The sequence below is a fragment of the Leuciscus leuciscus genome, assembly GCF_965113295.1.
Source record: "Leuciscus leuciscus genome assembly, chromosome: 4".
NCBI classification, from domain to species: domain Eukaryota; kingdom Metazoa; phylum Chordata; class Actinopteri; order Cypriniformes; family Leuciscidae; genus Leuciscus; species Leuciscus leuciscus.
The window spans coordinates 32,447,151-32,471,281 of record NC_138728.1 but is presented as its reverse complement, the minus strand read 5'-3'; the positions used below and the strand labels follow the sequence as shown (position 1 = coordinate 32,471,281).

Genomic DNA, 24,131 nt, shown 5'->3' with positions numbered 1-24,131 from the left:
TCGGTTAACAGCATGTAGGCTAAAATGTTATATCGTCTAAACGCCTTTCAATACAAATGACAGGAAAACACAACAAACCAAATCAAACACAACAAATCTCCGAAAAGAGTTTTGAATCAATAAATGAACATTTCAAAAGTTTTTATTTTTGACAAATATTAAACAAGAGACAAAATTATGAAGATGGTTGAGCTGAAATTCGATCTTGGTACGCTTGAAGCTCAGCGAGGCGCATGTTATTGTATTGACCACAGAGCTATTGTCTGAACGCTGTCTAAGAGAATGAGCTTTAACTCTTATGTTCATGCAAAGCCGCATTGATGTAGCCTAATATTTTTCTATTGCATGGTTTTATGTTGAAATGTTTTCATTATTTATTAAAGAACATTATGCTAATCAGAACAACCTACTGTAAGCCTATTTAATTCTTAATACAGAATGCTAAAACACAAATGCTGCCGACTAACATTGGTTAGAAAGTCCTGATCAATGTTTTAATTTTATGATCATTTTGTTTAATTTATTTCACTGTAATGTTTCAGTTAAAGGAGTCATGACCTCGTGTTACCTTGGATACCCAACGCTCTATTATAGTCTTTCAGGCACTTCTAAAAAAAAAAAGTGGAAAAAAAATAAACACAGAGCTCCTCAGACCCTTATTTCTAAAGGCATTATTGTCTCGCGAGATCTGATGCGATGTTTTGGCTGTCGTGGACGGTCATTATAATAATGCAAATGAGGGGCGCGTTGATTGGTTGCAGGAAGGAGGGGGGTTGACAGCGCAGGTAACTCTTTAGCATATCATTACAAACTGACATCATGGCGCAAGTTGTCAATGAACCAGACCCTGCCGCGACCTATGGGATTCAACCGTACATGTTTGAGCCGGACTCCGAACCAGAGCTAGAAAGTGAAGATGTTGAGTTGTTGGATGGACGTCTACATCAAGATGTCTCTGAATGGTAAAGACAATCATTTTGACTGAGACGTACATTAACATCAGTAACGAGCTAAAACATTTGTTGCTATTTTCTCCCGCATAGGTTTACCTTTTATTTAAATGTAGAATTACATTAACGGAGATGTAGTGTAATTTTTTTATCAGCCTAACAGTGGTTATTGAGATAAACGTTTACTATCATGTGGTGTTTTTGCCTTGTTTCACGTTGTGGTTATTTAGACATTCAATATTTTCTTCTTTAGACAAGTAACGAGATGTTTTTCTTTATGTTTATTATTACTTGACTGTTTGTTTTATTTATCTATCCTTATCTACTCTATAAAAAAAATATATAATAATGATATGTTGTCATAGTTATTTAATATACAATTCTATGAAAATATAGCTGTATCATTTTCTTGTCTGTTTATCGTTGAGGGCAAACTTCATAATAACAATGTATCATATGTAAAACTATGTTTATGTACTTTTCAGTGAGTCACAGTGTATTAGATGACTCACTAATGTCCAGTGAAGTGGCTTATTTGCTAAAGTACCATCCTGACTCTGACACTTTGATGCATAATGTCCACTACAGTGTCAATGTCACACGTGGCTTCCTGCTGCGCTGTCCATATATGGCATATCCTCCACCGTCGTGACGTCAAGCCAGGGTAGAAATCAAAATCTCGTATTTGAGTGCGCGTGCACGTGGGATATTTTACAAACCCTGAGGTAAACAAACGCTTCACTTTTAAATATCGGCTTCCCGGCCAGTGTATAATCGTTAGGCAATCATAACATACATTGATTCTCGTGGAAAAATGCAAAATGTGGGTCATGACACCTTTAATAAATCTACTGACAAATTAAAATAACACTAAGTATAAGAGACATAACGTATTGACATGCATAGCCTTTCTAAATTATAGAAAAATTGGGCACACAAAAGATATCATTAGAGTTCTTAAAGTTATGGCTATGCTCTTGTTACCAGATGAGATATAATCCCTAGCGTTTGGCCCTGTGATTCTTCAGTACAAGACCTTGATGCCATCCACACTGAGTACATGAAGAAGGTGAGTTTCACAATAGCTGCCACTATCACAAATCAAGAGACAGAATACAACAGGCTTTCATCCGTATAAACTCACCCATATGTAGGGATGGGTACCGAAACCCTGTATCAAGCTTGGACGTTATCGGTTCTGCTGACGGTACTGAAGAAATCACACCTATTTATTATAGACAGTATCTTGCAAATTCTATCACGCCAGCTGTTTGCGATAGGGGTGGGGGGTGTATTGGAGTTTTTCCCTCTTTTGCATCTCACTTTTAAGGGTGACATATATAGGCCTACAAAAACTATTTCAGGTCTAAAACAGTTTGGATAGTTGTTAATATGAGAGTTATGAGACATTCTTTAAGAGATGTAAGTATTGTATTACATGAGTAGCTCTCGGCCACTTTCATTTTTAAAAAGTAGCTCTCAAATGAAAAAAGGTTGGAGACCCCTGGTATAGAGCAATACTCTAATGGAATTAGTGGGCTAAAGTCAGTCACACCTCGACTTTCTTCCAAATAACGCACATTTCATTCATAATATTATAAATACAGGCCTATAGTTCCTGCACATTTTTGTTTTTCTGAATTTTGTGAAATGGCTAATAAATATAGGTAATACAAAATGATTGTGCGGTCACCAAGGTGAATTGGTTTAGTCTTGACTTCTGGTCATGAGTGTTGGGGGGATGGGAAATGGGAGGGGGTCGAAGGGGGTCTCGCCCAGGGTGTAATTCAATCTAGAACCGCCACTGTAAATGACCAAAAAAAATAAAATAAATTCTAATATTCTAAAATAGTCATTCTAAATAGACACATAACCAACATATTTAGAAAGCCAACACTTCAGAGTTTACAGTTCAAGACTCAGAATGTTATTAATATGGAGATATATAAGCTCAAACATAAAAACTAAAAAAAAAAAAAAAAAAAAAAAAACTTAAAATATTAAGATTATATAATTGTATAAAAATAATATTTGAATGTAGTATAACTTATAACCACAATTAAAGTGAAACCACAAGTGTGGTCATGCTTCATTTCAAATCTGAGGATATCTCTAAAACTATGCATTTTATGAAGCATATTGTTTAAAGGCCCATTTGCAGTAGATTGTCTAATGTCTGGCGAGAACTATGGGGCGCCGTTTGTAAAGCGGCTCACGCTGAAAATAACAGCAACATTTTGTCACATTTAGCTTCAAACAATGTTTAAAAAACTGATATGAATTTTTGATGGTCACTTTTTACCACATTTACAACAATATTTGTCAACTTAGAGATATTTTAAATAGTTAAATCTAAATATTAAATGTTACACCTAAATGCTAAATCTAAATCTAAATGTTAAATCTAAATATAAATCTAAATGTTAAATCTAAATCCAAATGTTAAATCTAAACGTTAAATCTAAATGTTAAATCTAAATATTAAATCTAAATCTAAATCTAAATGTTAAATCTAAATCTAAATCTAAATGTTAAATCTAAATGTTAAATCTAAATCTAAATGTTAAATCTAAATCTAAATCTAAATGTGGAATCTAAATGTTTCGGGTGAAACGAAATATTTAACTAATATGCAAATTCAAAATGCCGGTAACCGGAAGTGCCAAAATAAAAGCTTGAGTGTGTGTTTATAGCATGGTTTATAGTGTCAAATAACGAATAACAACCATCTCATATAATAATAACTATAATATAACGATAATAACTACCTAAAATAATAAACACATTTGGAGAAACTGTAGAGTTTCGTGATGAGAGTGATGACATGACATTCAGTCAAAGTGAGCCCCCTTGTGGCTGGCTATTATGGCTGCAGGTCATAAGTCCCGCACTTTTCATAAAAGTGACGCTAGCCTACTCTTCAAATACAGTTTCTCCAAATGTGTTTATTATTTTAGGTAGTTATTATCACGATAATCCATGTCCAAGAGTCCATTTCCTCGGATGAGATGGTTTTTATTCGTTATTTGACACTATAAACCATGCTATAAACACACACTGACCTCCTCGAGCTTTTATTTTGGCACTTCCGGTTACCGGCATTTTGATTTTGCATATTAGTTCAATATTTAGTTTCACCCTAAACATTTAGATTCAATATTTAAATTTAGATTTAACATTTAGATTTAGATTCAACATTTAGATTTAGATTTAACATTTAGATTTAACATCTAGATTTAGATTTAACATTTAGATTTAGATTTAATATTTAGATTTAACATTTAGATTTAGATTTAACATTTAGATTTAGATTTAGCATTTAGATTTAACATTTAGGTGTAACATTTAATATTTAGATTTAACTATTTAAAATATCTCTAAGTTGACAAATATTGTTGTAAATGTGGTAAAAAGTGACCGTCAAAAATTCATACCAGTTAAATACAACATTGTTTGAAGCTAAATGTGACAAAATGTTGCTGTTATTTTCAGCATGAGACACACTTTACAAACGGCGCCCCATAGAGAACTGCTTAATTCCTCTATTGTTCTCACTCAACGAACCTTTCACACCTCTGCTGAGAATGAGACAATCTTCATTATTCTTTTTATATCATTACTCAACATCACTTTCATCCCACTATACATTAATCCACCTATTATCTTTCTAGAAAACAAACAAAAAAAGTATTCTTGGGACTTTATGTGAATTATGGTAATAAATAGATCATAAAATAGATATAGCTCCTGGTGTGACAGATGCATTACAGCTATGTAACAATTAAAAATATTACCCTGATAACATACGTACATCACAGAGACGTCTATTTGAGGTGCATCTGGAAGACGTATTTTTTGTTTTTGCTCATCTGCAATTCGTTTATAGGATGTATCCTGTCATCCTAAGATTTATGTATCTTAAAGATGTCTTTCAGATGTTAGTAAACAGCAGATGCTTTCCAGATGAAATGATCTTTAACAGACATCTTGCAGACATATCTGTGTAATCTGGGTAATATTACACTTTTACTCAAAACTCACTTTAAACCACCATCGGGTGTTTGTATTAACTTCCGATCGCGATCTAATGCGGATTTTAGTCATATGTTGTTAAAATGTTATATTTACCATTTTATATGGAGCTAATAGCTACACCTAAGCATGTATAATGTAAACATTCTTTATTCATATGAATATACCCCAAATCGAATGAAAATCACACACAAACCATATACCATCATAATTTTATGTTTATTAGCTTCTTGTTTCATGTGTAGAAAGGTTTCTTTGGGTTTGTTCTTCACAGAGCTGCAAAGGAGGAAGTGTACATGACAGCGTCATGCAGAAGGGCTGGAATATAGTGATGTAAGGTGATTTACAGCTCTATGACAAATGAGAGAGCGCTGAGATCATATCTGACACAAACCAGGAACAGGAGAGACAGCGCTGTGTACGCTGTTTTAGCTCTTCAGATTGCAAAACTCAGAGTGAAATGAATAGAAATGGTATTCTGTATGACAAAATATTTTCCAAGCATATGAAAAATCAATATTTCTCCATATTTGCGCACTTTTGTACTAAGAGCCCTAACGGACGCTGTTCATTGAAGCTAGCTTAACACAAATAAACCGGAGCAGACATAAGTGAATATGAAATAACTGAATTATTCTATTCAAAGTATTCAAAATTACAGATAGTATGTTGTTACAGAAAAAATTCTGCACTCCAGACAGAAATTAAGAAATGAATGTCACTGCAACACAGTTTTTTCATAATATTTTTCAAATATCTAAAGTCTTTAATCTTTCTAATGATACTCAATTTGCCCAGATCAAGTAAGAGTCTGATGTTTTAACGTGAGGTGAATGTTAAACTACAAAAATCTGGGGACATCTGCGATCTTTGAACCTAAAGGGGTTAAGAACTCCTTTCCGATTGAAATTTCAACCAGTTCTTCAACAATGTTGGCAGGTAAAATGCTTCTCTCCAGTGTGAATTCTCATGTAAACTTCAGGGTTTGCATGTTGATCAAAACTCTTTGTTTCTAGTGTGAATTTTCATGTGGTATTTAAGATTTCCTTTTCGGTTGAAACTCTTTCCACACTGTTGGCAGGTAAAAGGGCTCTCTCCACTGTGAATTCTCATGTGAACCTTAAAGTTTCCATGTTGATCGAATCTCTTTCCACATTGAGGGCATTTGTAAGGCTTCTCTCCAGTGTGAATTCTCATGTGGACTTTAAGGTTTCCATGTTGATCGAAACTCTTTCCACACTGAGGGCATGAATAAGGTTTCTCTCCGGAGTGAATTCTCATGTGCCTGTTAAGGATTCCTTTTTGAGTGAAACTTTTTCCACACTGTTGGCAGGTGAAAGGGCTCTCTTTAGTGTGAACTTTCATGTGGTAATTAAGGTTTCCTTTTCGGTTGAAACTTTTTCCACACTGTTGGCATGTGTAAGGCTTCTCTCCAGTGTGAGTTCCCATGTGGCCTTTAAGGTTTCCATGTTGATAGAAACTCTTTCCACACTGAGGGCATTTGTAAGGCTTCTCTCCAGTGTGAAGTCTCATGTGGACTTTAAGGTTTCCATGTTGATAGAAACTCTTTCCGCACTGAGGGCACTTGTAAGGTTTCTCTCCAGTGTGAAGTCTAATGTGCCTGTTAAGGCTTCCTATTTGAGTGAAACTTATTCCACACTGTTGGCAAGTGAAAGGACTCTCTCCAGTGTGAACTTTCATGTGGTAATTAAGGTTTCCTTTTCGGTCGAAACTTTTCCCACACTGTTGGCATGTGTAAGGCTTATCTCCAGTGTGAATTTTCATGTGGACTTTAAGGTTTCCATGTTGATCAAATCTCTTTCCACACTGAGGGCATTTATAAGTCTTCTCCCCAGTGTGAATTCTCATGTGCCTGTTAAGGCTTCCTATTTGAGTGAAACTTATTCCACACTGTTGGCAGGTGAAAGGTCTCTCTCCAGTGTGAACTTTCATGTGGTAATTAAGGTTTGCTTTTCGGTTGAAACTTTTTCCACACTGTTGGCATGTGTAAGGCTTCTCTCCAGTGTGATTTCTCATGTGGACTTTAAGGTTTCCATGTTGATAGAATCTCTTTCCACACTGTTGGCATGAATAAGGTTTCTCTCCGGAGTGAATTCTCATGTGCCTGTTAAGGATTCCTTTTTGAGTGAAACTTTTTCCACACTGTTGGCAGATGAAAGGGCTCTCTTTAGTGTGAACTTTCATGTGGTAATTAAGGTTTCCTTTTCGGTTGAAACTTTTTCCACACTGTTGGCATGTGTAAGGCTTCTCTCCAGTGTGAGTTCCCATGTGGCCTTTAAGGTTTCCATGTTGATAGAAACTCTTTCCACACTGAGGGCATTTGTAAGGCTTCTCTCCAGTGTGAAGTCTCATGTGGACTTTAAGGTTTCCATGTTGATAGAAACTCTTTCCGCACTGAGGGCACTTGTAAGGTTTCTCTCCAGTGTGAAGTCTAATGTGCCTGTTAAGGCTTCCTATTTGAGTGAAACTTATTCCACACTGTTGGCAAGTGAAAGGACTCTCTCCAGTGTGAACTTTCATGTGGTAATTAAGGTTTCCTTTTCGGTCGAAACTTTTCCCACACTGTTGGCATGTGTAAGGCTTATCTCCAGTGTGAATTTTCATGTGGACTTTAAGGTTTCCATGTTGATCAAATCTCTTTCCACACTGAGGGCATTTATAAGTCTTCTCCCCAGTGTGAATTCTCATGTGCCTGTTAAGGCTTCCTATTTGAGTGAAACTTATTCCACACTGTTGGCAGGTGAAAGGTCTCTCTCCAGTGTGAACTTTCATGTGGTAATTAAGGTTTGCTTTTCGGTTGAAACTTTGTCCACACTGTTGGCATGTGTAAGGCTTCTCTCCAGTGTGATTTCTCATGTGGACTTTAAGGTTTCCATGTTGATAGAAACTCTTTCCACACTGTTGGCATGAATAAGGTTTCTCTCCGGAGTGAATTCTCATGTGTCTGTTAAGGATTCCTTTTTGAGTGAAACTTTTTCCACACTGTTGGCAGGTGAAAGGGCTCTCTTTAGTGTGAACTTGAATTTCCGTGTGGACTTTATGGTTTCCATCTTGATTGGTACTCTTTCCACTCTGATGTGATATGGAAGGCTTCCCTCCTGTGTGAATTCTCATGTGGTAATTAAGGTTTCCTTTTCGGTTGAAACTTTTTCCACACTGTTCACAGGTATAAGGCTTTTCTCCAGTATGAGTTCTCATGTGGACTTTAAGGTTTCCACGTTGATAGAAACTCATTCCACACTGAGAGCATTTGTAAGGCTTCTCTCCAGTGTGAAGTCTCATGTGGACTTTAAGGTTTACATGTTGATAGAAACTCTTTCCACACTGAGGGCATTTGTAAGGCTTCTCTCCAGTGTGAAGTTTAATGTGCCTGTTAAGGCTTCCTATTTGAGTGAAACTTTTTCCACACTGTTGGCAAGTGAAAGGGCTCTCTCCAGTGTGAACTTTCATGTGGTAATTAAGGTTTCCTTTTCGGTTGAAACTTTTACCACACTGTTGGCAGGTGAAAGGCCTTTTTCCGGTGTGATTTCTCATGTGGACTTTAAGGTTTCCATGTTGATCAAATCTCTTTCCACACTGAGGGGATGTGTAAGGCTTCTCTTTAGTGTGCATTTTCATGTGGCTTTTAAGGTTTCCATGTTGGTAGAAACTCTTTCCACATTGAGAGCATGTGAAAGGTTTCTCTCCGGAGTGAATTCTCATGTGGTAATTTAGGTTTCCTTTTCGGTTGAAACTTTTTCCACACTGTTTACAGGTAAAAGGCTTCTCTCCAGTGTGAGTTCTCATGTGGACATTAAGGTTCCCACGATGATCAAATCTCTTTCCACACTGAGGGCATGAAAAAGATGTATCTCCGGTATGAATTCTCATGTGCCTGTTAAGGATTCCTTTTTGACTGAAACCTATTCCACAATGTTGGCAGGTAAAAGGACTCTCTCCCACATTCATTTTCGTGTTGACTTTATGGTTTCCATCTTGATTGATACTCTTTCCACTCTGATGTGATATGGAAGGCTTCTCTCCCGTGTGAATTCTCATGTGATAATTAAGGTTTCCTTTTCGGTTGAACCTTTTTCCACACTGTTGGCAGGTAAACGGGCTCTCTCCAGTGTGAATTCTCATGTGGACTTTAAAGTTTCCATGTTGATCAAATCTCTTTCCACACTGAGGGCATGTGTACGGCTTCTCTCCAGTGTGAATTCTCATGTGGATTTTAAGGTTTCCATGTTGATAGAAACTCTGTCCGCACTGAGGGCATGAATAAGGTTTCTCTCCAGAGTGAATTCTCATATGCCTGTTAAGGCTTCCTATTTGAGTGAAACTTATTCCACACTGTTGGCAAGTGAAAGGGCTCTCTCCAGTGTGAACTTTCATGTGGTAATTAAGATTACTTTTTCGTTTGAAACTTTTCCCACACTGTTGGCAGGAGAAAGGCCTCTGATCTTTCTTTTCCATTTCATTCAGTTCTTCACTCTCCTCTTTCAGCGGCATAAGATCTAAGGCAAAAAAAAAAAAAAAAACATAAAAAATGACATCAAAAACATTTAGACATGTAAAACAAAACCACCAACACGTATCAGAGTGAGTGAAGCAGAAATATTTCCTGCAGAGAAGAGAGCGCCTTTCTGAAGATTCTCTCAAATATTGTTTTATTGAAGTTGCGAAACTTATACATAGCCTAAATCAGCCTTTCTCAAACTTTTTTCAGTCAGGGCACCTTTCAAAAGTGCATAAAATCTCAAGGCACCCCAGTGTAAAATATAATTTAAAAACACTGCATAACCCAAATGTAAATGTAAATTTTATATATATATTTATCTAAAATGAATTTACAATTTTATTAATCCGATCATATGTTTAACCCTTTCACACGTAAATTTAAAATATTCTGGCTGACCCGCCAGCGTGAGTTTTTCAAGTCACTGTGTCACTTTATGGTTTCCATGGTGACGCGTCATTGCTTGTCACATGACACACCGCAGCAACAACAGAGCTGAATGAATGATGATCTGCTTTTATGTCATTTTTCCTTTTTTATTCAAAATATTCACAAATTTGTTGTGGCATGAAATATCTGATATTCCGTCAAATATATGCAAGTGGAAGTATTTTGTTTTTTGAACACAATTATAACGATCGCGTTAGTTGAGCTGTATGCGCGATGGGCGCCGCCATGTTAGTTTGTGCCGCAGACGCAGTTCAGATAATCGGATCTGTTGGATTTACAACAAGTGAATTCATCCACTTCTCCCGAAATACATAAAAGTAAGTGGCAGGTGAACTGGGAGAAGAATAGAGTAAAACTTTAAAGTTACTTACACAATGTGTATCTGATATGAATACAACTAATTATAATGGAAATGATTATTATTGCCTCTTCCTTTGACATCAGTGTGTATTTTACAAACTCTAAATGTATTGTTTTTTTTAGTACTTATGTCTGAAACCTAAAACAAACATTATGTGGATGAAAACACTGAAAAGTTGTGATATATGACAGCTGAGCGCGCCTGTCTCTGGCTCAGCTCCAGCCAACGCGCGAAAGCACATTTGAATTTAGTAGTTGATCACGTCATGCACTGACCGTTCTAATCACACCGGTGTGATCATACGTGCGAAAGGGTTAAAAAGAAGAAGAATGTATTTATGTAAATTCAAATATATTTATATCTGAAATGTCCGATTTTTTTAAAAAAAAAATTTTAACCTACGTCATTTTTTGGCGGCACCCCTGACACAGTCAGGGGGCACCCCAGTGTGCCGCGGCACCCACTTTGAGAAAGGCTGGCCTAAATGCACAGTACAAACATCAAAGTTAAGAACGAAGAGGGAGAAGAAATTGAAAGGGTGTGTGGAGAAACTGAGTTTGCAAAGATTCATTTTGTGCTATACTAACAGCAACGTTTGAAATACCATTGCAGCGATATACTGGTAACAAACATCCCGACATCCAGACTGATGAGAGTGCCGTTTAGACGAATATGTAAATATGTGCTGCATTCTTTCCTCTCAATAACAAAAATGAGAGTGGTGAAAAAACAGCAGTAAAGAAATAATTTGATCGTTGTGTTGTGGATATATATTTGCATGAGCTCTGCAATTAGACATTATCCAGTCAAGTCACATCACGTTTATTTATATCCTACTACTTTTTAAAATATTGCTTTAAAGCCACAATATCATGACTGTTATCCATAGGCCCACTGTAATTCAGACATTTATTCAAGAAAACAAAGATGCATAATAAAGAGAAATGTATTGTCAGAGCGGAATTTGAGCGAATGCAGTACTTCCGGTGAGCTGTACATGAGTGGAACGTGAACGATCAAGTGGACAAACGGCTGCATTTAAATGCTCATGTGCACTTTGTGAAGAGCACTCTTGGCATTTGTCTGTGTGCAATTTAGCGTTGAGTTCCCTCAAAAGGGAACCGGCTACACTGTGCCGATCATTGACGCTATAGGGAAGTTTCCACATAAACAGTCTCGGAAGCACATGTGAAATCACAGCAATTATGTTGGCTGCCGATAATGATATGGCGTGAAATGGTCTGTCACATGACTATAAAATGGAGCCTGCATTGAATATCATCATCTTCGTTTCTAGGATAGCACTATATGTGAAATCGTCTGTCTTGTTTATTGATCGTTTGTCAAAAGAAAAAAGATGGAAAGATGGCAAGAAAAAAATTCAGGTTGGAAAGACGGTAAGCAAAAATTAAGTATGTGTCTCCAAGTCCGCTCTATATTACGGCTGGTGATTCACACAACTTTTGTGTTGTTTGTTTGCGGAGCATGCACAGTCAGCACTCAAGTGGGCTGGCTACATGCATTGCGAGCGTCTCTCTATGAGACTGTTCTGTCGCTCCCGCTTTGCTATTTTCTCTGAAGAGAAAGGCCAGGTTCGTGTTCCCCGTGATTTGGGGTAGATCAGATCATGGGGGTCACAAATGGAGTTGGCGATCATCATATGCTCTGCTTTTTCTCAGTTCTCACCAGCCAACCCAGAAGCCCCCGAGCAGTTTCTTCTGATCTGAACGAAGGCCCGGTGTTGGGTATTTCTGACTCTGAGTTGGATGTGGCAAGCCAGGGAAATTCAAGGAAATGCCATTCCTCTACCCTGCTCATGAGGAATTACTGGAGGTTTTAACTCAAGTTGTAGAGAGACTCGAGTTGAGTCTTGACTGACCAGCTGAAAAGCAGTAGCGTCATCGTAAAAGCAAATTAGATGAATGCCTCCTTTCTGGTAGAGCACAACCACACTGGGGTATGGGGGTATTCCCCAGATCCTCAAACATTGCAGGGCTAAACAACCACTGGTACAGGACAATGCCTAAGGTTGAAGAGACTCTAGAAAAGTTCTCTCTCACCTGAATCAACATCAAGGACGACTTTGCCCACCAAACTAACTTTGTCAGCTATTTATTTATTTATTTAGTCTTAGTCCTAAATCAAATGTACTTTCTATTTTTTTTATTATCATATTTAGTTAACCTTGTCATGTTTTGTTTAATCAAGTTTAAGTTGATTACCCCCAAATTTCACAGACAAGGCTTAAGTTTAGTCCCAGATTAAAATGCATGTTTGAGCTGTTTTAACTAACAGCAACTTACACTGGCATATCTTAAAATATATCTGTGGCATTGTTTTGTCTCAAGATGCACACCAGTAGTTTTTCAAGGCACGTTTATAACAGCTACTTGAATCTCCTATTTAAAGTGATGCCTAATCCTGGTTTAATATAAGCCCTGAATATTGGATCATGTTATTGATCTGAACTAAACAACACTGGTTTGCATAGTTGGGGTCTGAAAGACACTTAACTTTCAGTAATTTATCAATATGACCACACTGAATGACATCATCGGATGAGACCAAAAGTCGAACCGAATGAGGCTGGATGTTGGCGTTATCATTTTCTGTAGATCTTGCTTTACAGATGAATCTCATCTTGCAACATCAACACTGGGATTAAACTGAATTGAATCAACATTAGGCTGCCTCAAACTGAATAACAACATTGCTGCCTTGTGTAGAACTGCTTAGGCCGGTGACACACTGGCTGCGTGGCGTGAGCGTGGCGTTTCTCTTGCGTGTCAGCTGCGTGGCGTGTGCGTGGCGTTTTCCATGTCTTTGCACACCAGAAGCGTGTCTGACGCGGCGCTGCTGCTGCTAGGTGACATATGATAAGCCTCATTGGTGATATATTTGACATATGGAGAGAGAGTTGTGGAAGGCCTATACTTCATGTTAAACATAAATATATAGCAGCAAAGACAACGTCGGCAGTGTTGACGGCAGTATAGGCTATAGAATATTTCGTTCTGTATTGACAGGTGCAGTATTTTAAAATCAATAATATTTTTTTTTAATTGCATTTATATTTGCATTTCTGTCAAACCCTAGACTTTCAAACATCAAAATGACATTTATTAATATGTATTCGTGTCAAAATGTCATATAAACATCTTTTCCTATTCAATTTTGCTTGGAAACGCTTCCAAGACGCTTGCGTGTCGCGTGAAAAATAGGCGTCGGTTCTATTTCTAGCATGCACGCGTTTTCCGCGCGGCTCGAGCCGCGCCTGAGACGCGCGGTACACGCGGGCAGTGTGCAAGCTCTAACCTGTTAACATGGGAGCCGAAATAAAAACGGACACGCCACGCAGCTGAGACGCTTACGCCACACATCCAGTGTGTCACCGGCCTTAGACTCCACGGTATTTAACTAACTCTAAAGTGTGCTGTGACCTGGTACCTCCAGTAGATGGCAGCACATAGCAGGGAAACATATACTTTTACACTCAGGTTAGTGTATGGGGAAAAAAAATGGCAAAATTAAAGATGAATGGCAAAATGAACGATTAGAAATGGCTACGTTTTATTAGGCCTAGATACATTTTTCCTTTATAGCCTATTTTATAGTCACATGGTGACGTAGCTACGCCGCTGAAGTAATGGCTGGACATTTCAGAAAGGTGTTCTCTGTTAGAGTTTAACTCCCTTTGGGGTGGACTTTGTACTTTGTAAATGCTGATTGTTTACATTAATGATGGTTCATTAACAAATCGTTCATTTTGTCTGTCATGTGACAAATCAATGAAAGACTCCAGAAGTAAAGTAATCATTTATTATACCTGCAAACTCAGAAGGTCTGAAAAAGGTGACATTTTATAGATAATGGGTTTAGTTCAATTGTAATGCATTAATTTAGAATGTCTCTAAAATGTCCAAACCCATATACTCCCGGATAAAACATCTATTAACCTGTTAATATAATTGATTTTAAAGTTTGAACATGCAATACAGATACAGATTTAACTACTGTGACTTAAAAAATATCAAAATTAAATAAACCACTTTTCCTAAAGTAGAACACAGTCTTCTTTTCAATTAATGATATGCACTCTTTTTAACTACTTGCATACATCATTCTTTATTCTTTCAAGCAGACATATTTAAATGAATTAAATATAATTAATCCTTATTAAAGCTATTAACGAGCAGTGAATGCTTTTCTTTTTCTTTTGTTGCTTGATCAATATTAAGGACACAGACCGCATTAGGTTTATTACCCACTGTCACTTTAAGACATCGGATCATTTCCAATGACATGCGGATCCAGAATTGCACTGATGCACATCCGATACACTCACAACTGTTTAAGACATAACCAACATATTTTACGTGAATACTCTCCAAAACGGACATTTAGACATAATGTTGTGTGTATTTGTCCATTTAGACACGAAACAGAGATCAATTCAGTACTCGCGCGCTGTATAGGTGTCTATGGCTGCACGCTTCGGGTCGGGTGTGTGTGTGCGCACAGAAAGATGAGACATGTGTCCCGCTGGGTACATCAGCACGTTACAGTACAAATGTGCGCATCTACTATCAGTTCTGAATGGATCGCTTCCCAAATCATCACTATCTAACATTTTCGTCTAGTTTTTATTCGTTGACGAAAATGTCAATAGATTTTCGTCATAGTTTTTGTCATTCAAAACTAGTTTTTATAATTTCCTTTATCGTCTCGGTTTCGTCTGTTAAAAATATCGTTGATGAAAATAACGAAAATTATTCGTCAATGAAATTAACACTGTAATGCAGTGGAATGAGATAGCCTTGCCAAAATCCTTCACATTGAACTAACATTGTAGGCTAACAGCACAATTTGCTGATCTTACGTTAGCTGAGTAGCCGACAAGCTTACTTTCCATTATAACGTTAATGTTAAACATGTTCACTAACTTGAATTCATCCGCGGAAAAGCTGCAGCCAGGGGCTTTTCAAAGACGACGCTAGCTGCCGTTATCTTGTCTGTGATTGGCCAAATCAGGAGTTTAGGAGAAGAAACACTCATCCTAGATCAACTTCTGATGCTACATTTACAACTACTACATCCACACTAATCCGAATACACCTGAAAACACCGTCCGTCCACATTGAGACTGCAGTTTTCTCCTGCGAAAAGTAATACGAGTAAGGTAAATAGTAAAGTAGTAGTGAGGCATTTGAAAACGATTACACATTTAGTCATGTGACGCCTATCATACCCAAAAGGGCCCTCTATGTGCAAGAAGTAAAGATATTTACTTGCAGTTGTTGTCCTGTAGCAAAACGGGCAATTTTAGACCATACATGGTGCTGTATTGTGCATAAGTCACAGCTATGAAACCCCTTCAGCCATGACTTATTCACGATTTAATACACGGCTCTGTGGAATACTTGATTCTGATTGGTCAATCGCGCAATCCAGCGGTATGTTATTCACAGATAACAACCGCTCAAAACAGATAACTCATCTGGGTTACTGAAGTCAGCAGCACCATACGCCTGCTAGGAACGTTTTTTCTTCGTGGAAGTTTTGCTTTTGGTGAGCTAATAAAATATAAAAACTCGAATCAATATTTTGTGTACAGTTATTTAATTATGCCATCCAGTATCGTGGACTCGTTTCATACAATTGCAGCTGCAATTTTGTGACTATTGCTTTGTACACTGTTGGATTATAAGATACAAACAGGTATGATTTAAAACAGTTTAATCTGAAATCAATATCTCTTATCTCCATAATTATTTATGTGGCAAAATGCTGTGTAATAAGTGGTATGACTGTATACCGTATCTCTTAAATGTCCGTCTAGTTTGAATTTGCCGCACTGCAACTGAACTCCACGAAGCTTTGCGTTTAAAGAGCTAATCAAATATTTAGACTCAAATCAATATTGTGTCTAATTATTACTTATGTGGCAAGTAGCCGTGTAATAAGCGGGATAATGTACATTCAGCCTGTTGTTCTCTCAAAATAAAACCCCCTTTAGGCTGATGGAAGATCCCTCCGCTTGCGTGTGCATTATCCCGTACATAGCACTAGCCTCAAATACCTTATTGCTTATATAAAACTGTAACCACACAATACAAATATTAAAGCCAAAAATATGTATTAGTGCACTGTGCAACTTTCATGAATTCACTAAAAGCCTTCCTTCCCCTGGAAAAAATAGTCCCTGACCGTAAACAGCAGCAGAAGTTACATTATTTTGCCATTAGATAGCGACAAAGACTGTCTTTATGAGCGAGTCAGTCAGTAGAGAGGTCTTTTATATTGAAAGGACAAACTTGTCGTGAACACGGAGAAGCAAGACGCAACCGACAAATGACGCGTATTACGCGTATATGGCAATATTCAGGCCATGGAAAACCGCTTAACTGTATAAAAAGATATTGCAGCGGACATTCAAACGGATTTTTATAACGAATATAGGACTGACCTGAAGGAAAATGTTATATCTACTGTAAATGCAGGTATATTCGGTTACTCGATCTCCCACAATCAGGGTTCCCACACCTTGGTTGACTTCAAATTCAAGGAGCTTTCGAGGACTTTCCAGGTCCAATACCCTCAAATTCAAGGACTTAATGTAGGGACACATTTCAAGTGAGAGCAAGGTTACATCATGTTACCTTGTAAGATACATTGTTACAGTTTTCATGTGTCAAACTATGCAAAAAAGCTTCTTTTTTTTGCCATATGACAGAGATCTGATATTCTATTTGTCGTATTTCTGTTTTGCATAAAACTGAAGAATATTCGGTATCTTAATTTTGCATGGATATTATTGAAAAGAGCTTAGGCTCATGTAACCAGAAGTTTTAAAGGTGCACTGTGTAATTTTTTGCGGCAATAACGGCCCATTTCAAATGTTTACATGCTTTCTTTCTCCCTTTTGTTCGCTGAGGTGGAGCGGGTAATGAATTATATTTCTAGTAAATACTTTCCAGCATTTCAGTAATAAAAAAGTACATCTTTAAAATTACAGTTAAGCGCAACAGTTATTGTACGTATGGTGATCGGCAGAGATCAAAATGGATTTAAACAGTGAATTTTGAAGTGATCTCTTCTTGTAAACTGTGGATTCGGACGGCAATTAAATCACCACACGACCTTGGTGTTTTTCCCAAAAAAATTACGCGGGTGCTGGGAGAAAAACACTGATATTCTGGATTCGGACGGCAATAAAATCACATTAGTTAATAAAATCATGAAAATACCTTACGACCCCATGAGAAACAATTACCATTCGCATAGGGCTACTGACTGAACATATGGGTTCGGTGTAAGCACTGAAAACATAGACTATCACAATATAGTGCAGATCAAATAACATTATAAAACATTCCAAATATCTTGAAACTTGCATTTTCCAGGCATCACCTTTAAGCGGTTTCAGCCTATTTTTGCAATGTTTCATGGTGTGTCTGTGAAACATTGAGGTACCATTGTAGTAGTTTTGTGCGTGCATGAAGTCGGACCTTTATTAACCCCCCAGAGTCGTTTCCAGCACTTTTATCATGGATGGATGTGCTTTGATGGACTTCCAAAAAAATATACCCATTAACTCCCATAATAAAGTATGGAGAGTCAGGACATTTTTAAATATAACTCCGATTGTATTCGTCTGAAAGAAGAATGTCATATACACCTAGGATGGCTTCAGGGTGAGTAAATCATGGGCTAATGTTCATTTTTGGGTGAACTATCCCTTTAAAGGCAGCATTAGTATTTTTCTGGTCATGTGATCAGCATGTCTGTCCACATGAGGGACCTGCTCCGTGTCAAATAAAACCGCTTTAAAGGTGCAGTCTGCAATCTCCCAAAATCGTTGTTGACGAATGTTGATATTTGAAATCAACTCAAACAAACCCATTCTTCTCTTCATTGCTCTGTCTCCAAAATTTACTAACACTTTATCACCCGCAGAAACAATGCAACTTCAGCACCCGTTTTCAGCCCTTCACGTGTATGTCTCTCTAGCGCTGGAAAGCTTTATATTATATAAATATATAATTATATATTGGATAAAGCTTTAAAGGCCATGTTGCAGGTTTTTTTTATTATTTTTTATTAATATAACCTTGTATGAAAATACCATATGAAAAGTAAATGCAGGATTAAAAATTGTTTTGCAAGACATAAGGGCACAAATTTAATAGAAAACGTGACCGTTTCCTTGACCGTGTTGAAAAAACGTTTTTTTTCACCATTGCGTCATATGACGCCACATGAGGGAGTCGTTCGCCGGCTCTGTGTTCGCTCAGTGCGGAGATAGGTTGGTATTCAGTTGGAGCGGTCATGATTCAGTGTGTTTTCGGTGCTTATTGTATTTCAATTAATCATCGTCGTGGTAAATGATTGTGAATTATGGCCTGTCAGGACATCGAGTCCACAGGTTTCCGAATAAGAAAAAGGACGGTGCGATCTTCCGTGCCTGTGTGCGTTTTGTGCAGGGTAAGAGACGGGACTTCACTTCTGCTTCTGCTTTGAATAACGCGGTAGTGTGTAGCGTTCACTATAGACCGAATGATTATAATCCCGGCGATATGTGGACACTGTCCCGGCTCCTTCATCGGGTCGCCCGCGGTGACGGTCCGCCATCAGCATGTGGTTCGGCCGCCGGCGGGAAACATGACGCTCACGGATCCGTCAGAGATCACATATTGTACATCTGTTTTACAAAATGTGCCTTGTCTTAATTTAATTCATTAACATATCCTACATAAACTTGTAATGCATTTATGTGTTTGTTATTAGTCTGCAGCCAACACTTATTATTATTATTATAAATATAGTATATTATATTCTATAATTCATTTTCAATCTGTACAAACCGACTTTAATGTTTGTGTTGGCTGTTTCTACATATAAAGTTTTTATACAGTAAGACAGTTGTGATTGTGATCATTTTTTGTATTCATCGTCACCAAATGGGTCAATTCAAAGCCTTTATAAAGTCCCTCTTCCTCTGGAAACTGTCTCCTAATGGCTGACACACACAACACATGCAGGTAAGGGTCTAAATACTAGCTTTGCTATTGCCTGATACATGATGATAATAATCTGTACAGTATTGTGATCTGAGCATAGTGTTGTACATATCGTCGGCTAACGTGAATACATCTATAAGCTAACACTGTTCTCTTGCCCTGTTCTCCTCACACCACAACTCACCGTTGTTCTGTCTAACCCTGGCCTGTCCTGCTCACTTGGCTTCATATCAGGCTCATAATTATATGATATCATCATATATATCAATTATATGAATTATATACAAGTAAACATTTAGGCTACAATTCCCCCAGCTTTCCGAGCTGTCATTGCGATCCATTGCTTTCCTATTGTTTACTTTGACCGCTCTCCCTCATGTTGCGTCACTACCGGTTCAGCGGTTTTCAAATGCGGAAGTAAAATTTTCTCACAAAAACGACTCCAGAAGCCTAAATAGCGTTTTATAAGTATATGTTTATATTTAAATCTAGTTCCTACATTATTTTTCTATACATTGGCTTACTGGGTATTCTAACCTGCAACATGGGCTTTAATATTAACGCGGGTCCTAGAGCTCTTGCCTGATAATAACTCTTCGTTTTTCAGTGATATTTCCCTGAGATATTCTCTATTGTATTGTCTCTCATCTCACTTTCAACAGTCTTTCTTCAAATTTCCCCCTTGCTTGTTCGCTCTCCTCCACCATCATACGCCCCCTAATGCTGATTGGCTACATGTTTGTTGTGATGCTCGGTACGAAAACTTTTCAACTTATTGCACCTTTAATTAGGACACTCATATGACATTCTTCAAAAAATTAAAAATTCATTTCTGTAGAGCTGGACCTTTTATTAAGGATCAAATGACTGAGTTCAGCTTTGAGAATGAAACCAACCTGTTTGTTCCTCAGTTTCTTCTTGTTTCACACTGAATACTTCTTCAATCTTCATGTCTTCACTCTCCTCTTTAATAAACGCCACGTCTTCACTCTCCACTTTAATAAACGCCATCTTTATAATAGTGTCACGTGGATCTCAGTCGCTTCACCAGGAGTTTTTCTTTGTGTTTGTCCTGTTTAAGATGAGAATAATTAACAGAAAGAAAGATAAATCCACACTAAGCGTCCCAATCAGCTCTCTAGTTCAGTAGTCCTTAAATGAACTGATTAGACAAAAAAAAAAAAACAACAACTCAAAACTAGGACTAGCCTACAATTTCATAAAATAAGCCAAATTTAGGCCACTTAATATTTAGTTATGCTTAACATTAGATATTTAAAGATGTCTAGATTACATTTAATAATGTCTAGATTACATTTAATAGATAACTTTTGCAGTTGGTTTGTTAAAGGGGTCATATGATGCTATTTTCAAAGATCATTATTTGGTGTAATAGAATATGTTACCGTGTTTTAATGTTCAAAAAACACATATTTCACATACTGTGCATTATTGTAGCTCCTCTATGCCCCATCTTTCTAAAATGCGCCGAATTCTACAAAGTCCCTCCTTCCAAAATGCGTAGTGTGCTCTGATTGGCCAGCTGACCCAGTGCGTTGTGATTGGACGAACACCTCAAGCGTGTGTTGGACATGTTATGCCCCTAACCCTAATCGCAAGCTTCAGCTTCCAAAGCAATTATAAAGACAGTTTATCATGTCATCAGTTTTACCATATAAGTTCAAGCCCGAATCGGATTCTGAAAATGCAGATGACGATCGATCAGTTTGTCATCTATTCAACAAGTTATAAACAGAGAATAGAGGATACTATGTTTGTACACATAAATCAATCTCTGCACTTTTGATCGCAAAAACAACAAACAATATACTTGCATGCTAGCGCCAGATTGCCCTAGCAAAGTTGGAATTATCCCTCTCTTTTTTTTTTTAGATATAGCCTTTGTGCACGACTTCGGTCTTTTACTCTCCCAGGTTCAGAAAAATACGCTGCACACACACGAACATTTAGGTTTGTACTGTTCTGGACATACTAGCTTATGGCAGACGGCCGTATGCAAGTTGACTTCCGCCAAAAGAGTAACCCTTGAACTTGACGCACAACGTAATGACGAACGCGGTTGTCCAGTCCTGTTTGTTTGAACCGCGAGAGGCGTCAATTGCCATCATTACGCTGTGCGTCAAGTTCAAGGGTTACTCTTTTGGCGTGAATCGATGCGTATTTTAGTCTTTTAGATAAAGTTTTAAATATGGATATTTTTCTTACACGAATACATCGCTTCACTTCAGAAGGCCTTTATTAACCCACTGAGATGCGTGGAGCACTTTAATAAATGAATAGATGCGCTTTGATGGACTACCAAAGACATACAGCCATTCACTGCATTATGAAGTTTGGAAGAGCCCGGACATTTTTTAATATAACTCCGATTGTAGGCTATTCGTCTGAAAGAAGAATGTCATATAGGCACCTAGGGTGCCTTCAGGGTGAGTAAATAATGGGCTAATTTTTCACCCATTTTTGGGTGAACTATCCCTTTAAGAGGCCTATCTATCACTGTTTTCCATGTTCGTCGAGTTAGTTTCTGGAGTAAGTATATAGGCAATAATCTGTGTTTACACACAGCCTTTTTTTTTTTAAATGGCAGGTGCTGGTGTTTCGCGCGTGTTCGGCCAATCGGCGAACACTAACGTCGCGGATAGTTCCTATAGTGCTGGTTTAGACCCTACTCTGAAGTAGAAGCTAAATTAGTACCTCCAAAAAGGAGTTCCTAGAACTAAAATCGTTCTGAGTTCCTGCGGTGCGAACACGCCAAAATCCAGGTACTTTCGCCCATAGCGATGTTCGCCGGAGTCAAATGTGACGTCACGATATGGGCGTGGGCGCGAACTGGTTGGCAGAAAGAACCAAAATATGTCGCAGCCCTATGGTCGCAGCAGTCTACCCGTGTTTTGTCAGCATATGCTAATTCTTTGTCCGAAGAAGCTAAAAGGAGATATAAGGTTAATCTTTTATATAACCAGGGTTCAAGTTCTCTGCCTGATCCATATCACCTGAGTGAGAATTGGAGCAAAAGCCCAGACAATCTCCAGATCAACGGCTTCATCTGCACTGAAGACATCGAGATTATACAGCGCAGCACCACCAAAACTGACCAGGTCTAGAATTATATTAAAGTACTGATGTCCAATTCTGTACCTGGTTGTACAAAAATAGTACAATATTTAGGCTACAATAAAATAAACAGGTTGAAAGGTAATCACAAGTCGTTACAGTACTTGTGTACTTTTTTCATTCTCTTTAAAAATCTTTTTGAGTATAACTAAATTGTGCTACTTTTACTTGAGCTCCAGGGAGACAATGTCCAGATTCATTAGGCTTAAATTGTGAAAGAATAGTTGGAAGGGAGCATGAAGAATAATTTTCACTCGTGAATCGGCTCCTCTGAGTCCAGACCTTAAATTCATTGAAAGTCTTTGGGATGTGCTCCAGTCAAAATCTGGATGCCTTTGTCCATATAAGGGATTTCTTGGAACATAAGTTACTCTTACTTGTCATATTATTTTTCAGTAGGCTATACTTGTATTCAAGTGAATTACTTCTTAAGTAGGAAGTGTTTGCGCTGCGCAGCAAGCGGCCATTACTTTTCTTCTGCCAACCAGAGCGCACGTAACCACGTCGTGACGTCACGGGCGAAGATCGCTATAGTTCTAGAAACTATGAAAAGGTTCCTCTGATAAGAAAGCCCCTTATGTTACTGTCTGGGCTATTAAAAAGAAAAGCTGAACATTAGTTCACAAATAATGTATATTATTTAAATTGTTACTGCCTTTAGTACTTATTTCGGAATAATGTTAAAATGTGTAAAAATACTAACTTGTTGAAATGTATAGACTACTTGGTTTTAATAAATAGTAGAACATTACATAATTAATGGAAAAAAATTGTTTTTGGTTTCACTTTTTTATGCAATGTTTATTTACCCAGAAGAATTAAGTCTAGTGGATGTAAATTTACATTTGATATAGGCTACAGTAAAAAAATGAGAGGACTTTGCCTCCTCATTTTAAAACACCACCACTTAAAGTTTTGATTATATTCTAGATACATAATGTGATTTGTATGTGTATGCTATATGCATTTTAAATTAGAAAGTACAGTAAATTACAATACTCATGTTATATCTGTGCGACCGCGTCGCAATGTGTGTTTCAAATGAGCGATTATTGTCAGTGCAGTTCATTTCAACGGATCGGCCCTATCCCGAGCTCAGGGAGTAGTGAACACTGCACAGGGAAGTTACCTTTAGTTCACGTTCAGCTTTGAAAAGCTCCGTTTCTGCTTCTCTGCTTGGCAGTGGCCGAAATTGCTTTTAAACTGATTCACGATATAATAGGGAACAAAACGAGACGCAACTTTTTGTGAATGCGCTTTGTTCATAAATGAAAGCATCACAATGTTATATTAAATTATAAGTAATTCACTTTGCATTTCTTGTAAAAACGATACGATCGATTGAACTGTTTGTATGGATTTAAACACCTTAAATGCTTAAAAATACAAACCTCACTGCAGTCGTATCACAACAGATGCATGGTCGCGGCGCCTCCTAATGACGTCACATCGCCAGACCAAAATAAAAGTCCTGTCCACAACCTGGTGTGTCTAAAAATCACAGACTAATCGATGTACATACAAAATGTACAAAACGTATATATCTTATATAAATATAAATGTATATATTAATTTTCTGCTCACCAAGGCTGCATTTATTTTATCCAAAATACACCAAAAACAGTAATCTTGTGAAATATTTTTACAATTTAAAATAACCGTTT

At 37.6% G+C, this 24,131-nt stretch overlaps 1 protein-coding gene and 1 long non-coding RNA gene across 4 annotated transcripts; one reads left to right on the top strand and one right to left on the bottom strand.

The window, feature by feature from the left end:
• Positions 1-5,182: 5,182 nt before the first annotated feature.
• Positions 5,183-23,911, bottom strand: LOC309496794 (uncharacterized protein). Of its 3 annotated transcripts, none has more exons than XM_082166908.1 (3): positions 23,859-23,911; positions 20,229-20,404; positions 5,183-9,499 (listed from the first exon to the last, which is right to left on the bottom strand). In XM_082166908.1, exons 2-3 carry the CDS (start codon positions 20,341-20,343, stop codon positions 5,979-5,981), a joined length of 3,636 nt encoding a protein of 1,211 aa, XP_082023034.1. In that variant the 5' UTR covers positions 20,344-20,404; positions 23,859-23,911; the 3' UTR covers positions 5,183-5,978. The 3 variants fall into 3 exon arrangements, with proteins under 3 accessions (XP_082023034.1, XP_082023036.1, XP_082023035.1); XM_082166910.1 differs by lacking the exon at positions 23,859-23,911 and adding an exon at positions 23,597-23,851; XM_082166909.1 differs by lacking the exon at positions 23,859-23,911 and having other exon boundaries at positions 20,229-23,851.
• Positions 13,720-17,906, top strand: LOC309496803. The gene is made up of 2 exons (XR_014205246.1): positions 13,720-14,987; positions 15,165-17,906. It is a non-coding gene; the product is annotated as an uncharacterized lncRNA (long non-coding RNA).
• Positions 23,912-24,131: the final 220 nt, after the last annotated feature.

What these genes read in the sequence shown, in the direction of transcription:
- LOC309496794 (XM_082166908.1), bottom strand. Translation starts at nt 20,343, where the DNA reads ATGGCGTTTATTAAAGTGGAGAGTGAAGACGTGGCGTTTATTAAAGAG. An exon ending in AGAAACTGAGGAACAAACAG is followed by an intron (nt 9,500 to 20,228) that starts GTTGGTTTCATT and finishes TTTTTGCCTTAG; the next exon opens with ATCTTATGCCGCTGAAAGAG.